This window comes from Siphateles boraxobius, unplaced genomic scaffold (genome assembly GCF_051911475.1).
Source record: "Siphateles boraxobius isolate OS27281-9 unplaced genomic scaffold, OSU_SipBor_1 25, whole genome shotgun sequence".
Lineage (NCBI taxonomy): Eukaryota > Metazoa > Chordata > Actinopteri > Cypriniformes > Leuciscidae > Siphateles > Siphateles boraxobius.
In genome coordinates, this window is record NW_027508866.1 from 18391555 (window position 1) to 18409386 (window position 17832).

The 17832-nt window shown below is 42.0% G+C and overlaps 1 protein-coding gene across 1 annotated transcript; it reads left to right on the forward strand.

Annotated features, from left to right (window-relative positions):
• Positions 1-9192: 9192 nt before the first annotated feature.
• Positions 9193-14925, forward strand: rab36 (RAB36, member RAS oncogene family). The gene is made up of 11 exons (XM_077243028.1): positions 9193-9394; positions 9840-9926; positions 10452-10543; positions 10860-10934; positions 11016-11117; positions 11215-11279; positions 11363-11414; positions 11486-11567; positions 12138-12228; positions 12342-12458; positions 12549-14925. The coding sequence occupies exons 2-11, from the start codon at positions 9873-9875 to the stop codon at positions 12602-12604; spliced, it is 786 nt and encodes a 261-aa protein (XP_077099143.1). The 5' UTR covers positions 9193-9394; positions 9840-9872; the 3' UTR covers positions 12605-14925.
• Positions 14926-17832: the final 2907 nt, after the last annotated feature.

A 17832-nucleotide genomic window follows, 5' to 3' on the forward strand; every position in this document is an offset into this window, starting at 1 on the left:
ATTCTCTAGCCACCTCAGAAGCACTCGTCGGACGTGCTGCACATGTTCCTGGAGAGAAGAAGAAAAGATCAATATGTCATCCAGGTAGACATATATGAACTGGTCGACCATATCTCGCAGCACGTCATTGACGAGTGCCTGGAAGACTGCTGGGGAGTTGGACAACCCGAAAGGCATGACCAAGTATTCAAAGTGCCCCCTGGGGGTATTAAAAGCAGTCTTCCATTCATCCCCCTTCCTGATGCGGACCAAATGATAAACATTACGTAAATCCAACTTTGTGAAGATCGACGGTCCCTGCAACCTCTCGAAGGCTGAAGACATCAGCGGCAAAGGATAAGTATTCTTTACCGTGATGCTGTTCAGCCCCCGGTAGTCAATACAAGGTCGCAGGGATCCGTCCTTCTTCCCCACAAAAAAGAACCCCGCCCCCGCTGGAGAAGAGGAAGGACGGATGAACTCCGATGCCAGAGAATCAGAAATATATTTCTCCATAGCCTCTCTTTCTGGAACAGAAAGTGAATATAACTTGCCCTTAGGCGGAGACGTACCTGGCAGTAACTCTATAGCACAGTCATAGGGACGATGCGGAGGGAGAGAAGCAGCACGAGACTTACTGAACACCTCCTTCAGGTCTAGATACTCCGTGGGCACGTTTGACAAATCCACTGCTTCCTCCTGAAACGTAGAAACAGAAACAGACGGACAAGCAGACACAAGACAGGACTCATGACATTTACTGCTCCACTCTGATACTGATCTCTGCTGCCAGTCTATCTTGGGGTTATGTTCAAGAGCCAGGGGTATCCTAAAACAATGGGTGCGAGGGGGGAGTCCAGAATGTAGAAGGAGATAATTTCCGTGTGGTTGCCAGATACGCTGAGTGTGATGGGTCCAGTGGTGAATGAAATGGTGGGAAGTTCTTGGCCGTTGAGAGCGTGAACTGCGATGGTACGGGTGAGAGGCAGAAGGGGAACCTGAATCTTGAGTGCAAATGTGTAGTCCATGAAATTACCTTCCGCGCCAGAGTCCAGTAGTGCTCAACAGTCGTGAATGTGGGCTGACCACCTGAGTCTTACCGGGAGGAGTGTAGATGTTGATGAGGTCTTCTCAGCGGAGATCCCACCCGACAGTAGCCTCAGATTTACTGCCGGGCTTGCCCTTTTACCGGGTAGTTGAAAGCAAAATGTCCCGCTGTGCCACAGTAAAGGCAAAGGCCCTGGGATCTCCGCCTCTCCTTCTCCTCCCGGGAAAGCCGAGCTCGCCCGACCTGCATGGGCTCGTGATCGTAAACGGGGCTGACCGCGTCCCCGCCGCTGGCTCGCGGAGACTCCACCGCTCCAGACCCCCGAGCGGGTAGTCTCCGACGTTCGACCCGGGAGAGTCGGGAATCCACACGGAGCGCCAGTTCGATCAAACCATTGAGGTTAGTAGGTAAATCCAGTGCGTAAATCTCTCTCTGGACGCGGTCAGCCAGCCCATGCAGGAACATATCCCACTGCGCCTCCTCGTTCCACTGACACTCAGCCGCCAGAGTCCGAAACTCAATTGAGTAATCCGATACAGATCTTTCGTCCTGCTTAAGGTCCGCAAGAATCCGTGCAGCTTCTCTTCCCGCGACCGCGCAGTCAAAAACTCTCTTCATTTCGGCGGCGAGTGTCTGGAACAAGGAACAGCATGGATCCTGGTTCTCCCACACCGCCGTCCCCCATAGAGCTGCCCTCCCAGTCAGTAGCGTGAGCACAAACGCGACCTTGCTTCGTTCCTCCGCAAAGGTCCTGGGCTGCAGAGAAAAGTGCATTGAACAGCGTGTTAGGAAAGCTCTGCAAAAGTTAGGCTCACTGTTGTATGACTCGGGCACGGGTAGGCGGGGCTCTGACTGGGAGACATTCTCTGGTGGTACGGGAGGAGCGGGCGGTGGGGGTGGCGCAGTGGGAACTTGCATAAGTTGGAATCGCTGGGTGAGCTCGGACACCTGCGCCACAAGAGCTTGAATAGCCCGACCCGACTCGTTCATACTCCTCTCCTGGGAATCCATCCGTGAAATGCTGGATCTGATGAATTCGTCCAAAGAAGAGGAGGTTCCACTTGCTGCTTCCATGTTGGTCAGATCGTTCTGTCACAATCAATAGACGGAAGCAAAGATGCAAGTAACTCGTTTATTTGTAAGGTCAGAAGTAACACAGTCCAGGAACACGGGTGGGCTTGTGGCGCAGGGACTCGGTGATCAGCGTGCTGGTGCAGAGAGATGGTGAAGAATCCAGTGCAGGTGAACATCCAGACGAGACGACAACCACGAAGAAACCAAACAGGAACTCGAATCAGGACAGGACTGCAGACAGGCACACGATACACAAACACGGAGGACACCAAACCAACGATCTGACAAAGAGGGGAGAGTGTGATGAGTTTATATAGGTGAAAGAATTGGCAGCAGCTGGTGCAGGGAATGAGATCGGCTGGCAAGTTGATCAGAGTGAAATGAGCGGTAACGCCCACTCACACACGCTCACACACACACAACAACAAATACACGAGACGCGAAGAAAACAGTAAATTCATGAATCGTGACAATGGCGAGGGAACCGGAAGTGCTAAAATGTTAACTCACTTCTGCGTTTTGGCCTACAAAGTGACGTCATAACTTCGGCACTCTATTGGTTTGGTCACCAGCGCGCATGAGTGCAGTAGCACGTGCACACAAACCAACTTGGCGTGCTCTCATGGAATCTGATTCACATGCTACTTGTTGAACTCATAGCCTAGTAGATGGCATATGGAAAGAACTTCAGGATGAACACTAATTTGTATAATATTTGTTTTTATAAATGTTTTCATGAATATCTTGAAACCCTTGGGGCGTTTTTTGAAAATGAACTCTCTAAAATGTTACTCTCAGGAGTGGACAGGTTGCTTTAAAAGACAGACATTTATATTTCTGTATTCTACTGAACATTTTCTTAGCTGGGAAAAATAACAATAATAATCAGATGTCTCACCATTGTTTATGAGGCGTGTGGGAAGTGCCGATCTTACTCAGGCCCTGGAGTTTCTTTGGGCGTGGCCTTGAATTTCACATGTAGCCTAAAGCAGATGAAAAAAATAAAAAGGAGGATACACGACATGGATGTACTCACATATATTTCATGATTTTCTTACCAGAATGGCAGGGGGAAATTATGTGCTTGTCACTCAGGAGACAGTTTTCCCCCTTGAGACTGTAGTATACTGGTTTATGCCACAACTTGTGACCCATGTGACTAGATTATTGAAAGAGTGCATTTGCCCTGAAAACAGAAATAAACAGATGCCATACAGCAACGCTGAGCAGGAGGCCAATGGAAGTCCTTGTGACTGTCATGAGGAGCAGGGAAGGACACACTGCTGAGACAGAGGAGCAAGGCACTCTATTTCATCTGATTCTTCAGAGTGGTAAACATCGGTTTCCAGCTTTACAGTCTTGACAACACATTGAATTCAGAGTTCAAAATGATTCGCAGGGACATATGTGATGTGTTACTCTGATATAAGGTGGTTGGCTGAAACTGAGCCAGGTCACATATTACGTTTATAAAGCTCTCATATTTTGCATAAAGAAAATGATGCCTATTTTTGGACCATTCAAATTTGTTCACATCTTTTATTAACATCTTCCTTTACTGTTATACTGATGTGATTTCTGTAAATTATTCCCAATGATTATTCAAATTGGATTCTCAATCGATTATTTACAGTATTTCTCAATGAAAAATTAAACAATAAAATCAATTTAATCAGCCTACATTAAGATAACATATCAATCCAGCAAGCATGATGTATATAAATATGACTGAAATAAAATATAATAAAAAGATATTTAATTTTAGTTGTACTGTATCTATTATATAGTTACAAACTTTTATATTAGATGCAATTAATCGATATCGAATATATATATATATATATATATATATATATATATATATATATATATATATATTGTCCTCCTATAGTAAAACATAATAAGAAATATATATTTGTATCTTATTAAATTTTACTATGGGGGAGGACAATTTATATACTGTACTTATGTTTGTTTATTGGACATGTTCATGAGATTCATCTGTTTTGAATTCATTTTATAATAAATATATTAAAATATTTGGAATAAAATTTAGGTTATTAATTAATTAATCACAAATTATATTTTGATATGTGTAATTAATCTATTAAAGACAGTGACCCTAATGTGAGAGAAAAACAGACAATTTCTGTCTCCAACAAGTCCACAAGGATGTTATTAATATGTTCAAGTCCATTGAACCTGCCAGATGCATGAATTACTATTTGTTGCCATTTGTCTGTTTAGGTAACAACAAACATGTGAACAAACCAGTTAACAAGTTTAATTGACCGGATCATGCATTCTCGGTTAATTGCAGTTGTCAAAACGTTCAACTGGGAGTTCATTGAACACTTTATTGCCTATATAGGCACATCCAAACCCAAAGCCTTTACAAATACACCTTAATATACATCACAGCATGGACACAAATAGGATCAGTTAGAAATAAATCAATTTAGCTTCACATACTTTCAAACTGTCCATCATTATTGATGACTGTGAAATGGAATAAGACCCCAGGCCAGACTGAGCTTTTTAACCTAGTCACCTTTGGCTTCAGTAGCCTGGCCTACTGACATTTCGACTCTCTCCAGCTGATCTAAATGTGTTAAAAACTACAATGCTCATTCTTGTTTCCAAAATGCTCAAAATCCATCCCTGAAGCACCATAGACGAAGAGGGCAATCTAACTTGCTTGTCATGACACAGCACTCGGCTCACTGAAGGGGATTTGCTGCCACCCTGTGGTCATTCAGCTTAACCCGCCACTACCAGGTCAAAGCTTCAGGTCAAATATAGCCCACACATTCACACCAATGAGTACTTAATGCATTATGCAATGGGACAAACAAATAGCATTATACATCGCATTCTATATAAGGAATAATTGACGATGGCCAAAAAATAATGCACACCCGAGGTGGTGATGCAGTTGCACTTCGGGTGTGTGCATTATCTTTCAATAATTCAATGGCCCGGAGTCAATTATTCCGCTTATCCTAAGGTTATCACACCTCAAAATATTGTTCAGATGATGTATTTCAAGGCATTTCCGTTGCTAATACCAAAACGTAATTTTAGACCTTTACATGCAGCCAATTTTCGGGTTATTGTCGGGTTAAGGTCACTATTGGGGTTTCTGAAACATTAGGAATAACCCGTTTACATGCGTGAGCAGAGAGAGCTACTCCTGTATACATGGAATTGCAATATCTTGGTCTTTTGAGTAGAGGAACTTCTCGCTGCATACAAAAAGCCGCGTGCAGTATACTGGAAGTAAACATGGCGAGACGCTATCTGCCCCGAACTATTCATTATCCGCGTGCTGCTGCTGTTGTTGATGTCTTTGGATAAAGGAAGAAGAATCAGAAATGATGCATATTGTGTCTTCAGGTTGTCCGTACATCCAAACGCTAACCGTGCGTCGCCGTTTACATCGGGATATTGCAATTCCATGTGTACAGGAGTAACTCTCTCTGCTCATGCATGTAAACGGGTTATTCCTAATGTTTCAGAAACCCGAATAGTGACCTTAACCCGACGATAACCCGAATATTGGCTGCTTGTAAACGTATTCATTGAGAGCAGACTTAGCCGCACGTTTTAACTGCCTGCTGCGCCGCGTGTTTTGTAGGAGCACTGTGGTGGCCTAGCAACATAAAAAAACGCAGCACACTGCTCTTTTCTAAATCTTTTTTTTTTAAAGGCAGTGAGGTGCGCCTCGCGTTTTCAAACCTGTAATCCGTGTTCTGTGTGATCAGGGTCTAATGCAGTTAGTAATGCAGTTAGAGATAGAGACAGCGGCAGGGACGTGGAGTGAGGCAGGGCTGCAGTTTGAGTCCGACTCTATTCAACATCTATATCAATGATCTGGCTTCAGCGCTGGAGCGCTCTACTGTCCCCTGCCTCACTCTACACCACACACAGGTCAGAGGTCAGGGGTCTGCTGTACGCTGATGATCTGGTCCTGCTGTCCCGCACACTTGAGGGCCTTCAACAGAGCCTGTCCCTGTTGGAACAGTACTGTCACGACTGGGCCCTAACAGTCAATCTGGACAAAACTGGAGTCATGGTGTTCCAGAAGAAGGCCAGATCTCAGGGAAACACCAGCTCACTTATAAAGACCAGGTCCTGGCATGTCGGACCAGGCATCGACATCAGCGCTTTGGGATGCTTCGTTCTGGGTGTCAAAACACTGAGCGAAAAGGCTTGGAGGTTTTTATGCTATAAAGTCACGATGCAGTCCCTTAAAATTACACATTGAAACTTGGATAAAATTATACAGTCCAATAATAAAACCAATTATTTTATATGGATGTGAAATTTGGGGATCAGTACTAAATTACAAGAAATGGGACTAAACTTCAGCAGAAAACCTACAATTGGAAATTGCCAAAAACATTTTACAGGTTCAAAGAAACACGTCCAAAGACATCTGCAGGGCTGAATTAGGCTTGTACCCGCTGAACATCCAGACCCAGAAGAGATGTGTTCAGTTCTGGCATCACCTCCATTAGTCCGATCCAGATTCAGTCCAATTAATATATAAAGCCCTCCTTGCAATGAAACCTCAGCAGGATCTCATCCTCTAAACAAAACTCGCTCTTCAACTTGTCCATGAAACTCAACTCCCGATTGACTACAACTGCAACCCCAAAACTAATATTAAAGAAATCGACAAAAAAAAGTGGAAAACCATTACGCCACTAGATGGCGATAAGTCTTTTGAATGTTATTTTATACAAATACACACCAAAGCTGCATTTGTTTGATCAAAAACACCTGAGACGGGTCTTTCTTTAGGCAAGGGTGTGGTTAACTGGTGCTTGCTTACTTCACGAACCACCACAACATCCAATAGGAAAATTCAACTGCAGTAGCCACCGTTCAACCTGAAGAGGGCAGCACTCAGACGTTTTTACACCATATATTGTAGAATTAAAACACTTTAAACCCAAATGTCAAAAAAATTACTTGAATCAATGAACAGCAATAATAAAGCACCAGTATTACAGATCATTAACTAAAAAAAGTTGGTTTAGGGTTTAGTTACCCTTTAAATGCTTAATTTATTCCCTTTCAGGTCACCCTAACTATTAGGCCTATATGGGCCCTTTACTTATTCAAATAAGTTTAGACAGGGATAGGCAGGCCCTGCTGCTCATTGTTGGTCATATCCTACATAACTTTACATTAAGTTTACATTAAACTAAGAACTATACATCTACATACTTTCTCCCCTTTGATTTAACCATCATTGGCATCACGCTGATGGCTTTATTTACAAAACATATGGCCTGTACAACTGGCTATATTAAGCTTTGCAGATTAAAAAAAATGTTAGGAAAAAAAATTAAGAAATTCTAGACCGATACATAGATATCTATTGTAACACATCTCAGTGCAGATAAAGACTTTTTAAAACACTTTGTATAGTTCAAATAGCTGATATTTTACAACTAGATTATACATGAAGGTGTTAAATTGCACATGACTGTGGAGTAGAGGCCGGCATTGATCTTGACGTCAGATCAAATGTTTCTAGTGGCTGTTCTGCGTTAAACTTCGAGTCTTGCGTGATTCTTAGACTTCAAGCGTTTCACAGTGTTCGGACAGCCTCGGTTGTACTGAAAGGAGAGTTTCCTGGTCTCAGGGCCTTTTAAGAACCTGATGGATCTTCTCTGTGGGCCTCTGTGCCCCCCAGCGCCACAGTGAGCACACAGTGACCTTACTGTTTCCAAAACCATCCATCTGAAGTCAGATAATACATAATAACAAAACAGATTATGTAACATACAAAAGAACAGTATTCTGTAAATTAAACCACAAATTTAAACCCAGAAAAAATAGGTAATGCTCACCTGGAACACCTACATGAGCAGCTGCTGCAAGTAGATCTCATCAGACAGTTAAACTGCTACAGCATAGACATATACTCTAGATGTCGCCTTGGCTACGCAGTTCATTGGAACGAATGCGTCAATAGAGCCGCCATCATGGAACAGGGAAGCCCCTCCTCTTTAATGCATCAGCTTCAATGTAGGAAAAGATAATAAATCGTCATGAATGTGATTTTCTAGTTGTTTTGGTCCGTTCCAACGGTCAGACATGTATTTATCATTGAGTCCAGAGAAATTTTAAAAATTTTAAAAAATTTCACATTCTTGTGAAATGTAATCCCTTGCTGTCTGGTTTTTAGATTTCGTTAGTGTGAACATCCATACGCAGCACAAAAGTCCGGCATCATCCATTAATTCAGCGTTACCTAGCTAGTTCTTATGACAAGACCCCTGTTCCAAGATGGCAGCGGTTTTGGCGCATGCTTAGAACCCCAAGGCGACTGTTAATATCAGGATGAATGGTGTTAATAATTACAAGTCAACTCACCTTTGTTTATAAAGTACTTTATACAATATAGATTATTGTTTCAAAGCAGCTTAACCGTAATAAACAGGGAAATAACAGAATCAATTATGCAAACTTTATCAGATATGATCATTCACATTCTACTTTGAAGCAGCTCTAAAAAGACATTAGTGTCATTATTAAACTCAAAAATGACAGGCAAATTCGTGAAGCGTTCCTCATTTTTATTAATTATGAATTATTAATGCTTAATTTGCTGTAATTTTTCATATTATGTACTGTACCTAGTGAGGAAACAGTGTTTACGCGTGCAGTATGCAGGCCGCGCGCTAGATGGTGGCATTGCACTGGCAGTCTCGCGCCAGAGCGTGTCACTGGCTCACAGTTAAATCCACGTCCTTTAGGGTATTTTTCGAAAGTCAAGACTTTCCTAAAACACTAAAGCAATATTTTGTCTTCTTTTCTCCTTTTGTAATTTGAAAGACATCCTCCCACGATTTCCCTGCACGGAAATAGTGGTTTTACAACTTTTTATTCTTAATTTAAAGTACCTATGATTTAATAATTTCTTGAAGGCGCTAAACAATTATTTGAGCAGAGATTAGTAGCAGACATTTGAGATAAAACCGTGCACGCACATTATTGTTTTAGTTAACACTGAGGAACACATATTTAGAAATATGTAGGTTATAGCAATTGTATGTAGGTTTTTTACCTTTCAGATTACTTCTGTGATGACAAGACGCAGAGACTTTTTCTCCAAGTGCCTCATTTGCTGGTTTAGCGCTTGTTGAATCTTCTGCACCACGTAAAAAAACGCACCACGTGACGTGACAGCAGGTTCCGGCTCGTGGTTGCCATGACGACGACTTGAAGATTTGATGCGGAGAGTCAGTGCGCATTCGGCAGGCTGCAGGAATATCCGTGAGTACACGTCAAACTATTCATTTTTGTACCGTTTTAGCAGGCCCTAATGCGCTAAAACGAGATTAGCAGTGTATTTAAATGTTTTTTTATAGGCAATGTAATATTAACTGCGCCGTCATAGCGCTATGTTGTGTTGCCCATTCTCGTTCAACAAATGCACCTCTGTTAGTGTTTAACTGATTTAACGATAAAGACCAAAACCACAGTCTTCTGTAGGCCTATTAGATAAAGAACTACGCTAAAAGACATTACAGCATTTCTCCACATCTGCAGTGTATTAAAGTGATTAACATTATGACTTTGCTTGATATAATACTATATCTAGTATAAACTTATTGTATGAAGTATGCTATGTTAAGTCATTCAAGTTGATTTAAAAGTACAGTGTAAACACATACAGTAGGTCTGATCTTATAGTGCTAACAATGTGTGTCTTTCACAGGCGAGTTTCCCCAGACAACCTGCTGACAAGACAATGCATTTCAGCCCTCCTGTCAGCAGAGACAGGATCATATCTACATTTCCAAAGGTACACTGTCCAAAGCTACATTATGTTAAATATTTGCAGGTACTTTAATTGAAGAGATCATTCAGGATTAAATCATCCAGTCTGATTTATACTGCAAGTCGTACTCCGGGAAATCCAGCAAGTGTTTTGTAAGCAGTAGCGAGCACATCAGATTAGTATATTGAGAAAATGTGACTTCCATATAGAGGGGCCTCACTGCAGTCGAATCCGTCAGGATCACAGGACTGCAGCTAATTCTGCTGAAATAAAAAAGCTTACCATAGCTGCGTTGTGTACTACTTTTCTCAGTAGTGGGGTCATATTAAAGGAACATGTTACCTATTTACTTTCTTTATTCACATATCTAGCCTTATTGTGAATGATTCCAAAATGCAAAGTAATGAAACAGATACGGTTTCAATAGACTGGACAAAACTACTGTTCTTACATACTAAATTACCAAAGGTATTAGGTATTTGATGTTGATTATGACAAGAAGAGTGTGCCGGCAGCATTTATTAGTTCTGTCCTGTTATTATTTTGTAGTGTTATAATTCAGAAGCCTGCCTACAGATGAAGGATGACTGGGATCCAAAAGCCAAGATGGCTTGCCAAGACCGGACGGTCCGTCAGCAAGGGTATCTATCTATCTTTCTATCTATCTATCTATCTATCTATCTATCTATCTATCTATCTATCTATCTATCTATCTATCTATCTATCTATCTATCTATCTATCTATCTATCTTTAAAATGTAATTTATTTTCAGTAGCCATTACACCAGTCTTCAGTGTCACATGATATATATATATATATATATATATATATATATATATATATATATATATATATATATATATATATATATATATATATATATATATACTGTATGTAAATATTCATTTATTTATTACTTAAACAATATAATCATTTGTTTTAACATTATCTTCCAGGTTTGACAGGCTTAAAATGTCAAAAGCAGTAGTGGTTGGAGATTTGAATGTGGGGAAGACATGCTTAATAAACAGGTAGTGTACAGGTTTACTTTAAATGATACATGTTGTATTTTTCAGAGACATGAAGGTCCATTATGTTCTTGTATGTCATAGGTTCTGTAAAGATGTGTTTGAGAGAGACTACAAGGCTACTATAGGTGTTGACTTTGAGATCGAGAGATTTGAGCTATCTGGGCTGCCCTATTCTCTTCAAATGTAAGTAGTTATTTTCTGAACAATTTAAATAACACATCTGTTCATTTGAAAATGTAATGTGTTTTATATTAATTTTTGCCCATTCCAATATTTGTAGATGGGACACTGCTGGCCAAGAAAAGTTCAAATGCATTGCATCAGCATATTACAGAGGAGCTCAAGGTAAAATGTAGATTCTCTTTTAATTCTCTAGATACGAATCTGTTTAAACTCTAATATAATCTTTTCTGTTTCTTCTTTGAAAGTTATTATTACTGTCTTCGACATGGCGGATATCAAGACCTTGGAAAACACACAGTAAGTTTTTTTTTTTTTAGATTTGGAATATGTTAGTTTATTTATTTATTTATTGTTTATTTGTTTCTCAGACAGTGGTTATCGGAGGCACTGAGGGAAAATGAACCAAACTCCTGTTTTGTTTTCTTGGTTGGCACAAAAAGAGACCTCCTGGTGAGAATAGCAACACACACGCATGCATAATTGCGTATGGACACATACAACATGTAAAAGCTATTACTAAAGGGGTCCTATTATGCGTTTTTTTACATTTTCATCTTTCTTTAGTGTGTAATGTTGCTGTTTGAACATGCAAATGTCTGAAAAGTTACAGTCACAAAGTTATTGTCTTCATCAGTGCACACTGTTTATGAACTTCCTGAAACACTTCAATTATAGTCTTGATTTTACTTCCAGAAACAAACACATCACAATATTCCTCATTTAAATAATCCCCACCTAAGGCATAGGTAAAATAAAGTGCAGAGGCCTAGTTGAGTTGCGTTAGTAGTGCGTTGAAACTCACGGTTATGGTAAGGGGTTTGACATTTCCCAAACACGCTCAAAGCAGTTGACCAATCACAACACACTGGCCCAGCTGACCAATCAGACAATGAGTGCTTTTCAGAAGGAGGGGCTTCATGGTGGAACTAAACAGAATTACTGACAGAATGGGCAGAGAGTACAATACGTGAAAAATAATGTGTTTTTTAAACATTCACACAACATTGTCTTTATGTGAAGTCTGTAGAAGAGTGCGAGAGAACAGAGAGGGATGCTATAAACATTGCAGCAAAAATGAACGCTGAGTTCTGGTCAGTGTCCTCAAAAACAGGTACATTCTAAAAGGATAAGAATACATATGTACTTCATCTATTGGTTGCAATGTCCATTTTAAGGATTATAAGATGGTTACAACATATAACTGTTACTACTATTGATTTGAAGGGGAGAACGTCCAGGAGTTTTTCTTTCGCGTGGCAGCTCTGGCCTTTGAAGATGCCATTCTGAAGGACCTGGAGACAGAACCCAGTACCGCTCAGATTGGAGATGGAAGTATTCTCAGTAAGAGATTCCGCTCTAAAATCATAAAACAGAGATGTTCACAAATGTAAATTTTCTGAGGTGTAAGATGATTTGGCTTTGTTATTTCAGATGATACAGCACTGAAAAATGCACAAGAAAAGCCGAAGAAGAAGTCCTGTTGTTGATCGGATGGTTCAAGACGATAAAGAACCAATTTGTACGACAGAACAGAATAAACATTTAACATGCTTTAAAAAAAGAAGTGTTTCTCCCTGACATAACCAACTTCTGAGTTGGTGCATCACTAATGTACTCTCTGAGAGGGACCACCATGTCAGAACACTTACAAAAATAAGGGACAGATATTCCGTATGAATTTGTTCTCTTTCAGTCGCTCACGTTCGACGTAACGTCAACGTAATTGGGATCACTTCAGGGAGCCCTATCATCCTCGAGTGTCTACAGAACGAGCCAATGAACACTGGCGTGCGTGAACCGCGTCACGCACCCCGCGGGTATAAAAAGGAAGCGGGCACATGCACACATTTTCTTTCACTTCGGAGCCGATCTATCGTTGACCCTGAGTTCTGCAGACTGCTGCTACGTTGAGACTTCAAAGAAAAGAAGAACTCTGTATCCAGTGCTGGAGTGAAGGCGCGATCAGCGGTGGCCGCGAGCATTACAGCTCACAACTGCTGTTCTCACAGCATTGCTTGTGTGTGTGTGTGTGTATGTGTTGGTCTCGGTGGGCGTTCCTCTTTGAGTGTGTACCCCGATTACACCGCGGGTAACAAATAATTTTTTCTTTTCTATATTTTTGGTTTTCAACTAAAAAAGCAACACAAGCGTGCGACCTTCTCAGGTGCGTCTTTTTCAGGATGTCATTACGCTTGTGCGTTTCTGGGTGTGGTCGTTCCCTGGCGCCAGCAGACGGCCACAATTGTTGCCTCTCGTGTTTGGGCATTCAGCACGCTGAGGCAGCTTTTGTGAATAGTTAATGTTCCCATTGCGGGAATATGACTATGACAGCACTGAGATCGAGACTTGCTTACCTCAAGGGAGGTGCAGCCCCATCGCCTTTGCCCCGATCAAGCATCTATTGTGGACCTCAGAATAGTCCTACTTCTGCGCATGGTCAGGGTGACCTGAGGATTACCGTGAGGGCTTCCCCGCCAAGGCAATCTCCGTGGGTCCCTCACGCCTCCAAAGGAACACGCTGGACCTTCTCATGGACGACCAGCCGTGTCCTTTTGGGCTCCTCCTGACGACCAGATATCTATCGCAGCATCGGTGGGGGAGCTTCAGACCTCTGCGTTACCGCCTCCTGGGAGTGTAGCGTTGCCCGAGTCTGATCCAGAATGGGCGGCTATGCTTTCCCGGGCCGCCGAGAAGGTCGGGTTTGCGTGGAACCCTCCACCACGTCCCAAACCTTCCCGGATGGACGATTGGTTTCTCGGAGCAGGCTGTGCTGGTTCTCAGCGCGCCGCCCCGGTACCATTCTTACCGGAAGTGCATGAGGAGCTAACTAGGACCTGGACGGCGAAGTATAGTGCCAGAAGCCATCCTGGTGGCTCCTCCGTCCGCTCGTCGCTGCTCCCGCGAAACCTCAGCAGCAGCCACCATCCAGGCCTCAGTGTGGAGCAAGCCGCAGGAAGTCGACCATGCCCATCCAGGCCGCTGCCAAACCAGGAGGCAAGCGGAGGTGCAAACGACCCTGAGGTGCCAAGACCCATGATCAGCTCCCTGCGGTGAGCCCATGTCTTTCCCTTGGCAGAGTCCGCTCTGCCGTCACTGTCTGGTGTAGTCTCCCCCTTCTCAGGTTGGAGCCACCCCAGTGACATGGAGTGCTGCATTGCCCCCTCCGGCCAGTCCATATGTGTATCCTCCACATGTTACCTCCCTTCGGGCAGGATGTGGCTTCCGCAGCGTCCCTCTCCCCGGGAAAGACACGCTTTCCCAGTGTTATCCAAAGATTTCCACTGTACAGTAAACAGTAGTTCGAACTCCCTCTACGGAGGCCTTCCGCCCCAGCCAGTTGGGGGTCTGAGAGTCTTGCGTAGGGCGCTGGATCTGGCAGCAACCGTGGCGTTTTCCATGGGAACGTTGCTGACCATCGCTGTACGGCCGTTACAATCTGGGCTCCTTAGCGAAAAACAATGAGTGCGTGCGCCCGCTTCCTGTTTATACCCGCGCTGCGGGGCGGGGTGCGTGATGCGATTCATGCACGCTAACGTTCATTGGCTCGTTCTGTAGACACTCGAACATGATAGTGCTCCCTGAAGTGATTCCAATTATGACGTCACGTCAACGTTACGTCTCCCGTTCCCTCCTTCAGGGACTGAGGGTTACATTAGTAACTGAGACAATGTATACTGTAGTATTAACGTCAGTATTTCACACTGCTCAATAAACTGCCATTTAATGATTATATTGTATGTTATATTGCAACTTTTTGTACTTTTTTATTTTCCTTTGGCTGATGAAATAAACATACATTATAATGGAACACAGCTTATACATTTGTTTAATCATTATCTGTCTTTACATTATCCAAGCTTGAGAAACCAAATAAAGCAAAATGACACATTTATCTTCTAAAATAGTAAGATTTTCCCTTTGAAATGGTATTTGTGATAAAGAGAAAAAAATGTCTCTATTAAATTATTGAGGCAGTCTGTATTTAGTCATGACTACGAATCTCCAGCACACGGCGCTGTCCATCTCTATTATAAACCAGAAAAAGCCACTGTCCACTTATGGTGCCTTAGTTAACCAAGTTATCCTCTAAAGTTTTCTTTTAGAGATGAAAGTTATCCTCTGTTCTGGCAGGGAAGATTTGCATTACGTGTTAATATTGGTTATCATCTGTTTCGTCAGGGAAGAATTGGTTATCCTCTGTTCAGACAGGGACGACTTCGCATTACAAGCTAATATTGGTTACCCTCTTTTTTGGCAGGGAAGAATTGGTTATCCTTTGTTGCATGCAGGGAAGATTAGTATAAAGTGCTAGTAATTTCTGTTATTCTTTGCTCTGCCAAGGAAGGTTAACCATAGTTGATCTGTGTTAACAAGTGTACCCTCTGTAGATCAGAGAAATTTTAGTGTTTTTGATTGTGTGGTAATAAAGAAACTCACAAAATGTTTAGAAAAAAAATGCTAGACTGATCCCCAAAACTGAAAAAGGTGGTCTTGCAACTCCTTTGTGGTCAGATAGCAAATTCAAAGCACTGTTAGGAGTACAAATTAACCTAATAGTCACTGAGAAAGTTAGACAAGAGCTAACTCAGAAATACAAGATTCATCCAGACAAGACTTGGTCTTTAGAGGAGTGTAAAAAGGTACTAGATGTTCGTAAGAACAATGTAAAAGGCATTATCCGCTGCCACAGAGAATTTGGTTTAGCACTAGCTACACAACAGTCTCCTCGTAACTCAGAGCTAGAGAAACAGAACAAAGAGCTCCGTGCTAGAGTATCCTCTTTGACTCAGAAATTACACCGCAACAAAGCTGCAGAAAAAAATGAAGTTAGTCAGCCTGGTAACAATTATCCGGACTTACAAGCTTTCTTTGAAACAGATGTAGCCATCCAATCAGTAACGGATGAGCCTGTAGACTCAGTAAAGGTATGTGGCGCTAGGAGAAGATCTCAGGGAATTGAGGGAAATGAAAGTACCCATTACGAACCCATCCTCATGTATGATGTCTGCAATGACTGAAGTTGTGTTAGAGGATGAAGGAGAAATGACTCACGATTGCGTTACGCTTACATACACACCTACGAGTGAAGTAAAAGAAACTCCCATAGAGAATTCAGAATTTGAGTTGTTTGTTGCTCAAGTCCTTGAAGGTAACAGATGAGCAAGTTATGCAGTAACGTCCACCACTGAAGTGGTAGCTTCAGGTCGTCTTCCAGATCATTTTTCAGCTCAAGCTGCAGAACTAGTAGCCTAACTAGAGCATGCACGCTAACTTCAGGATCGGTTGCAAATTTCTACATAGATTCCAGGTATGCTTTTGGGGTAATTCATGATTTTGGTGTCATGTGGCAAAGCAGACAGTTTCTAACTTCTGCTGGATCCCCCATTAAGCATGCTGGATTAGTGAAAGATCTAATGTTGCCATGAAACTTCCAAAGGAATTAGCGGTGATCAAAGTGAAAGCACATCTCACAACTAATACTACGTAAGCTAAAGGTAATGCTCTTGCTGATGTAGCGGCTAAACAGACTTGTTCCTATGCAACTGTACAAGAGTGTTCAGGTAGTACAGCACAGAAGACAACACTGCCTCATAAATAATATAAATAAATAAATGTTCTTCCTTAAAATACAGGGTGCATAAGTCATGGCCCCCCTATGTTAAATTCCCATAGAGGCAGGCAGATTTTTATTTTTAAAGGCCAGTCATTTCATGGATCCAGGATACTATGCATCCTGATAAAGTTCCCTTGGCCTTTGGAATTAAAATATCCCCACATCATCACACACCCTTCACCATATCTAGAGATTGGCATGGTTTTATTTCAGTTAGCCTAATAGCTGGTTTGATTTGCATTGAAAGATGATCTTATGGAAAGTGCCCCATGCCAATCTCTAGATATGGTGAAGGGTGTGTGATGATGTGGGGATATTTTAATTCCAAAGGCCAAGGGAACTTTATCAGGATGCATAGTATCCTGGATCCATGAAATAACTGGCCTTTAAAAATAAAAATCTGCCTGCCTCTATGGGAATTTAACATAGGGGGGCAATGACTTATACACCCTGTATTTTAAGGAAGAACATTTATTTATTTATTTATTTATGATACATTATTCATACACAAAGAAAATTGGTGTCCTTAAAGGTTGGATTTTTCCTCATTTTTCCAATTAAGCCATTAAGATCAATTTCCAAAAGATGATTTTTTATTCCTCTTTTTAGGCAACTTTAGCATGGGGGGCCTAACATATTCACACCACTGTAAGTATATAGCATATCACTGTGTCATAACATTATTCATTCATTTTAGCAAAAAAGGAAAAAAGGACATGGACCAGAAGATGGCTGCTCAGGAGGAAGAGGGGGTGTTACAGCCAACTACTAAGGGAGCTGGCTGACAAAGATGCTCCTGGTTACAGAAACTGGTTAAGAATGGGGCAAAACACATTTAACAGTCTGGTGAGCCTGGTGGAACCATCATTAAGAAGGCAAGACACAGTGATGAGGGAGGCAATACCTGTTGGGGAGAGACTGGCAATAACATTGAGGTACTTGGCCAAAGGACAGACCTTCTCTTCTCTGGAATACACATTCCGGGTTAGTAGGCACAGCATTTCCAGGATTGTAGTCGAGACCTGTGAGGCTCTTTACAAGGCATTACAACAGGATTACCTCAAAGTACCATCCACAGAAGAGGAGTGGAAACACATCTCC

Excerpts from the sequence above, each read along its gene's own strand:
- rab36 (XM_077243028.1), top strand. The coding sequence starts at position 9,873 with ATGCATTTCAGCCCTCCTGTCAGCAGAGACAGGATCATATCTACATTT. Across the intron at positions 9,927-10,451 it reads TCATATCTACATTTCCAAAG|TGTTATAATTCAGAAGCCTG; the intron begins GTACACTGTCCA and ends ATTATTTTGTAG. Across the intron at positions 10,544-10,859 it reads CGGACGGTCCGTCAGCAAGG|GTTTGACAGGCTTAAAATGT; the intron begins GTATCTATCTAT and ends ATTATCTTCCAG.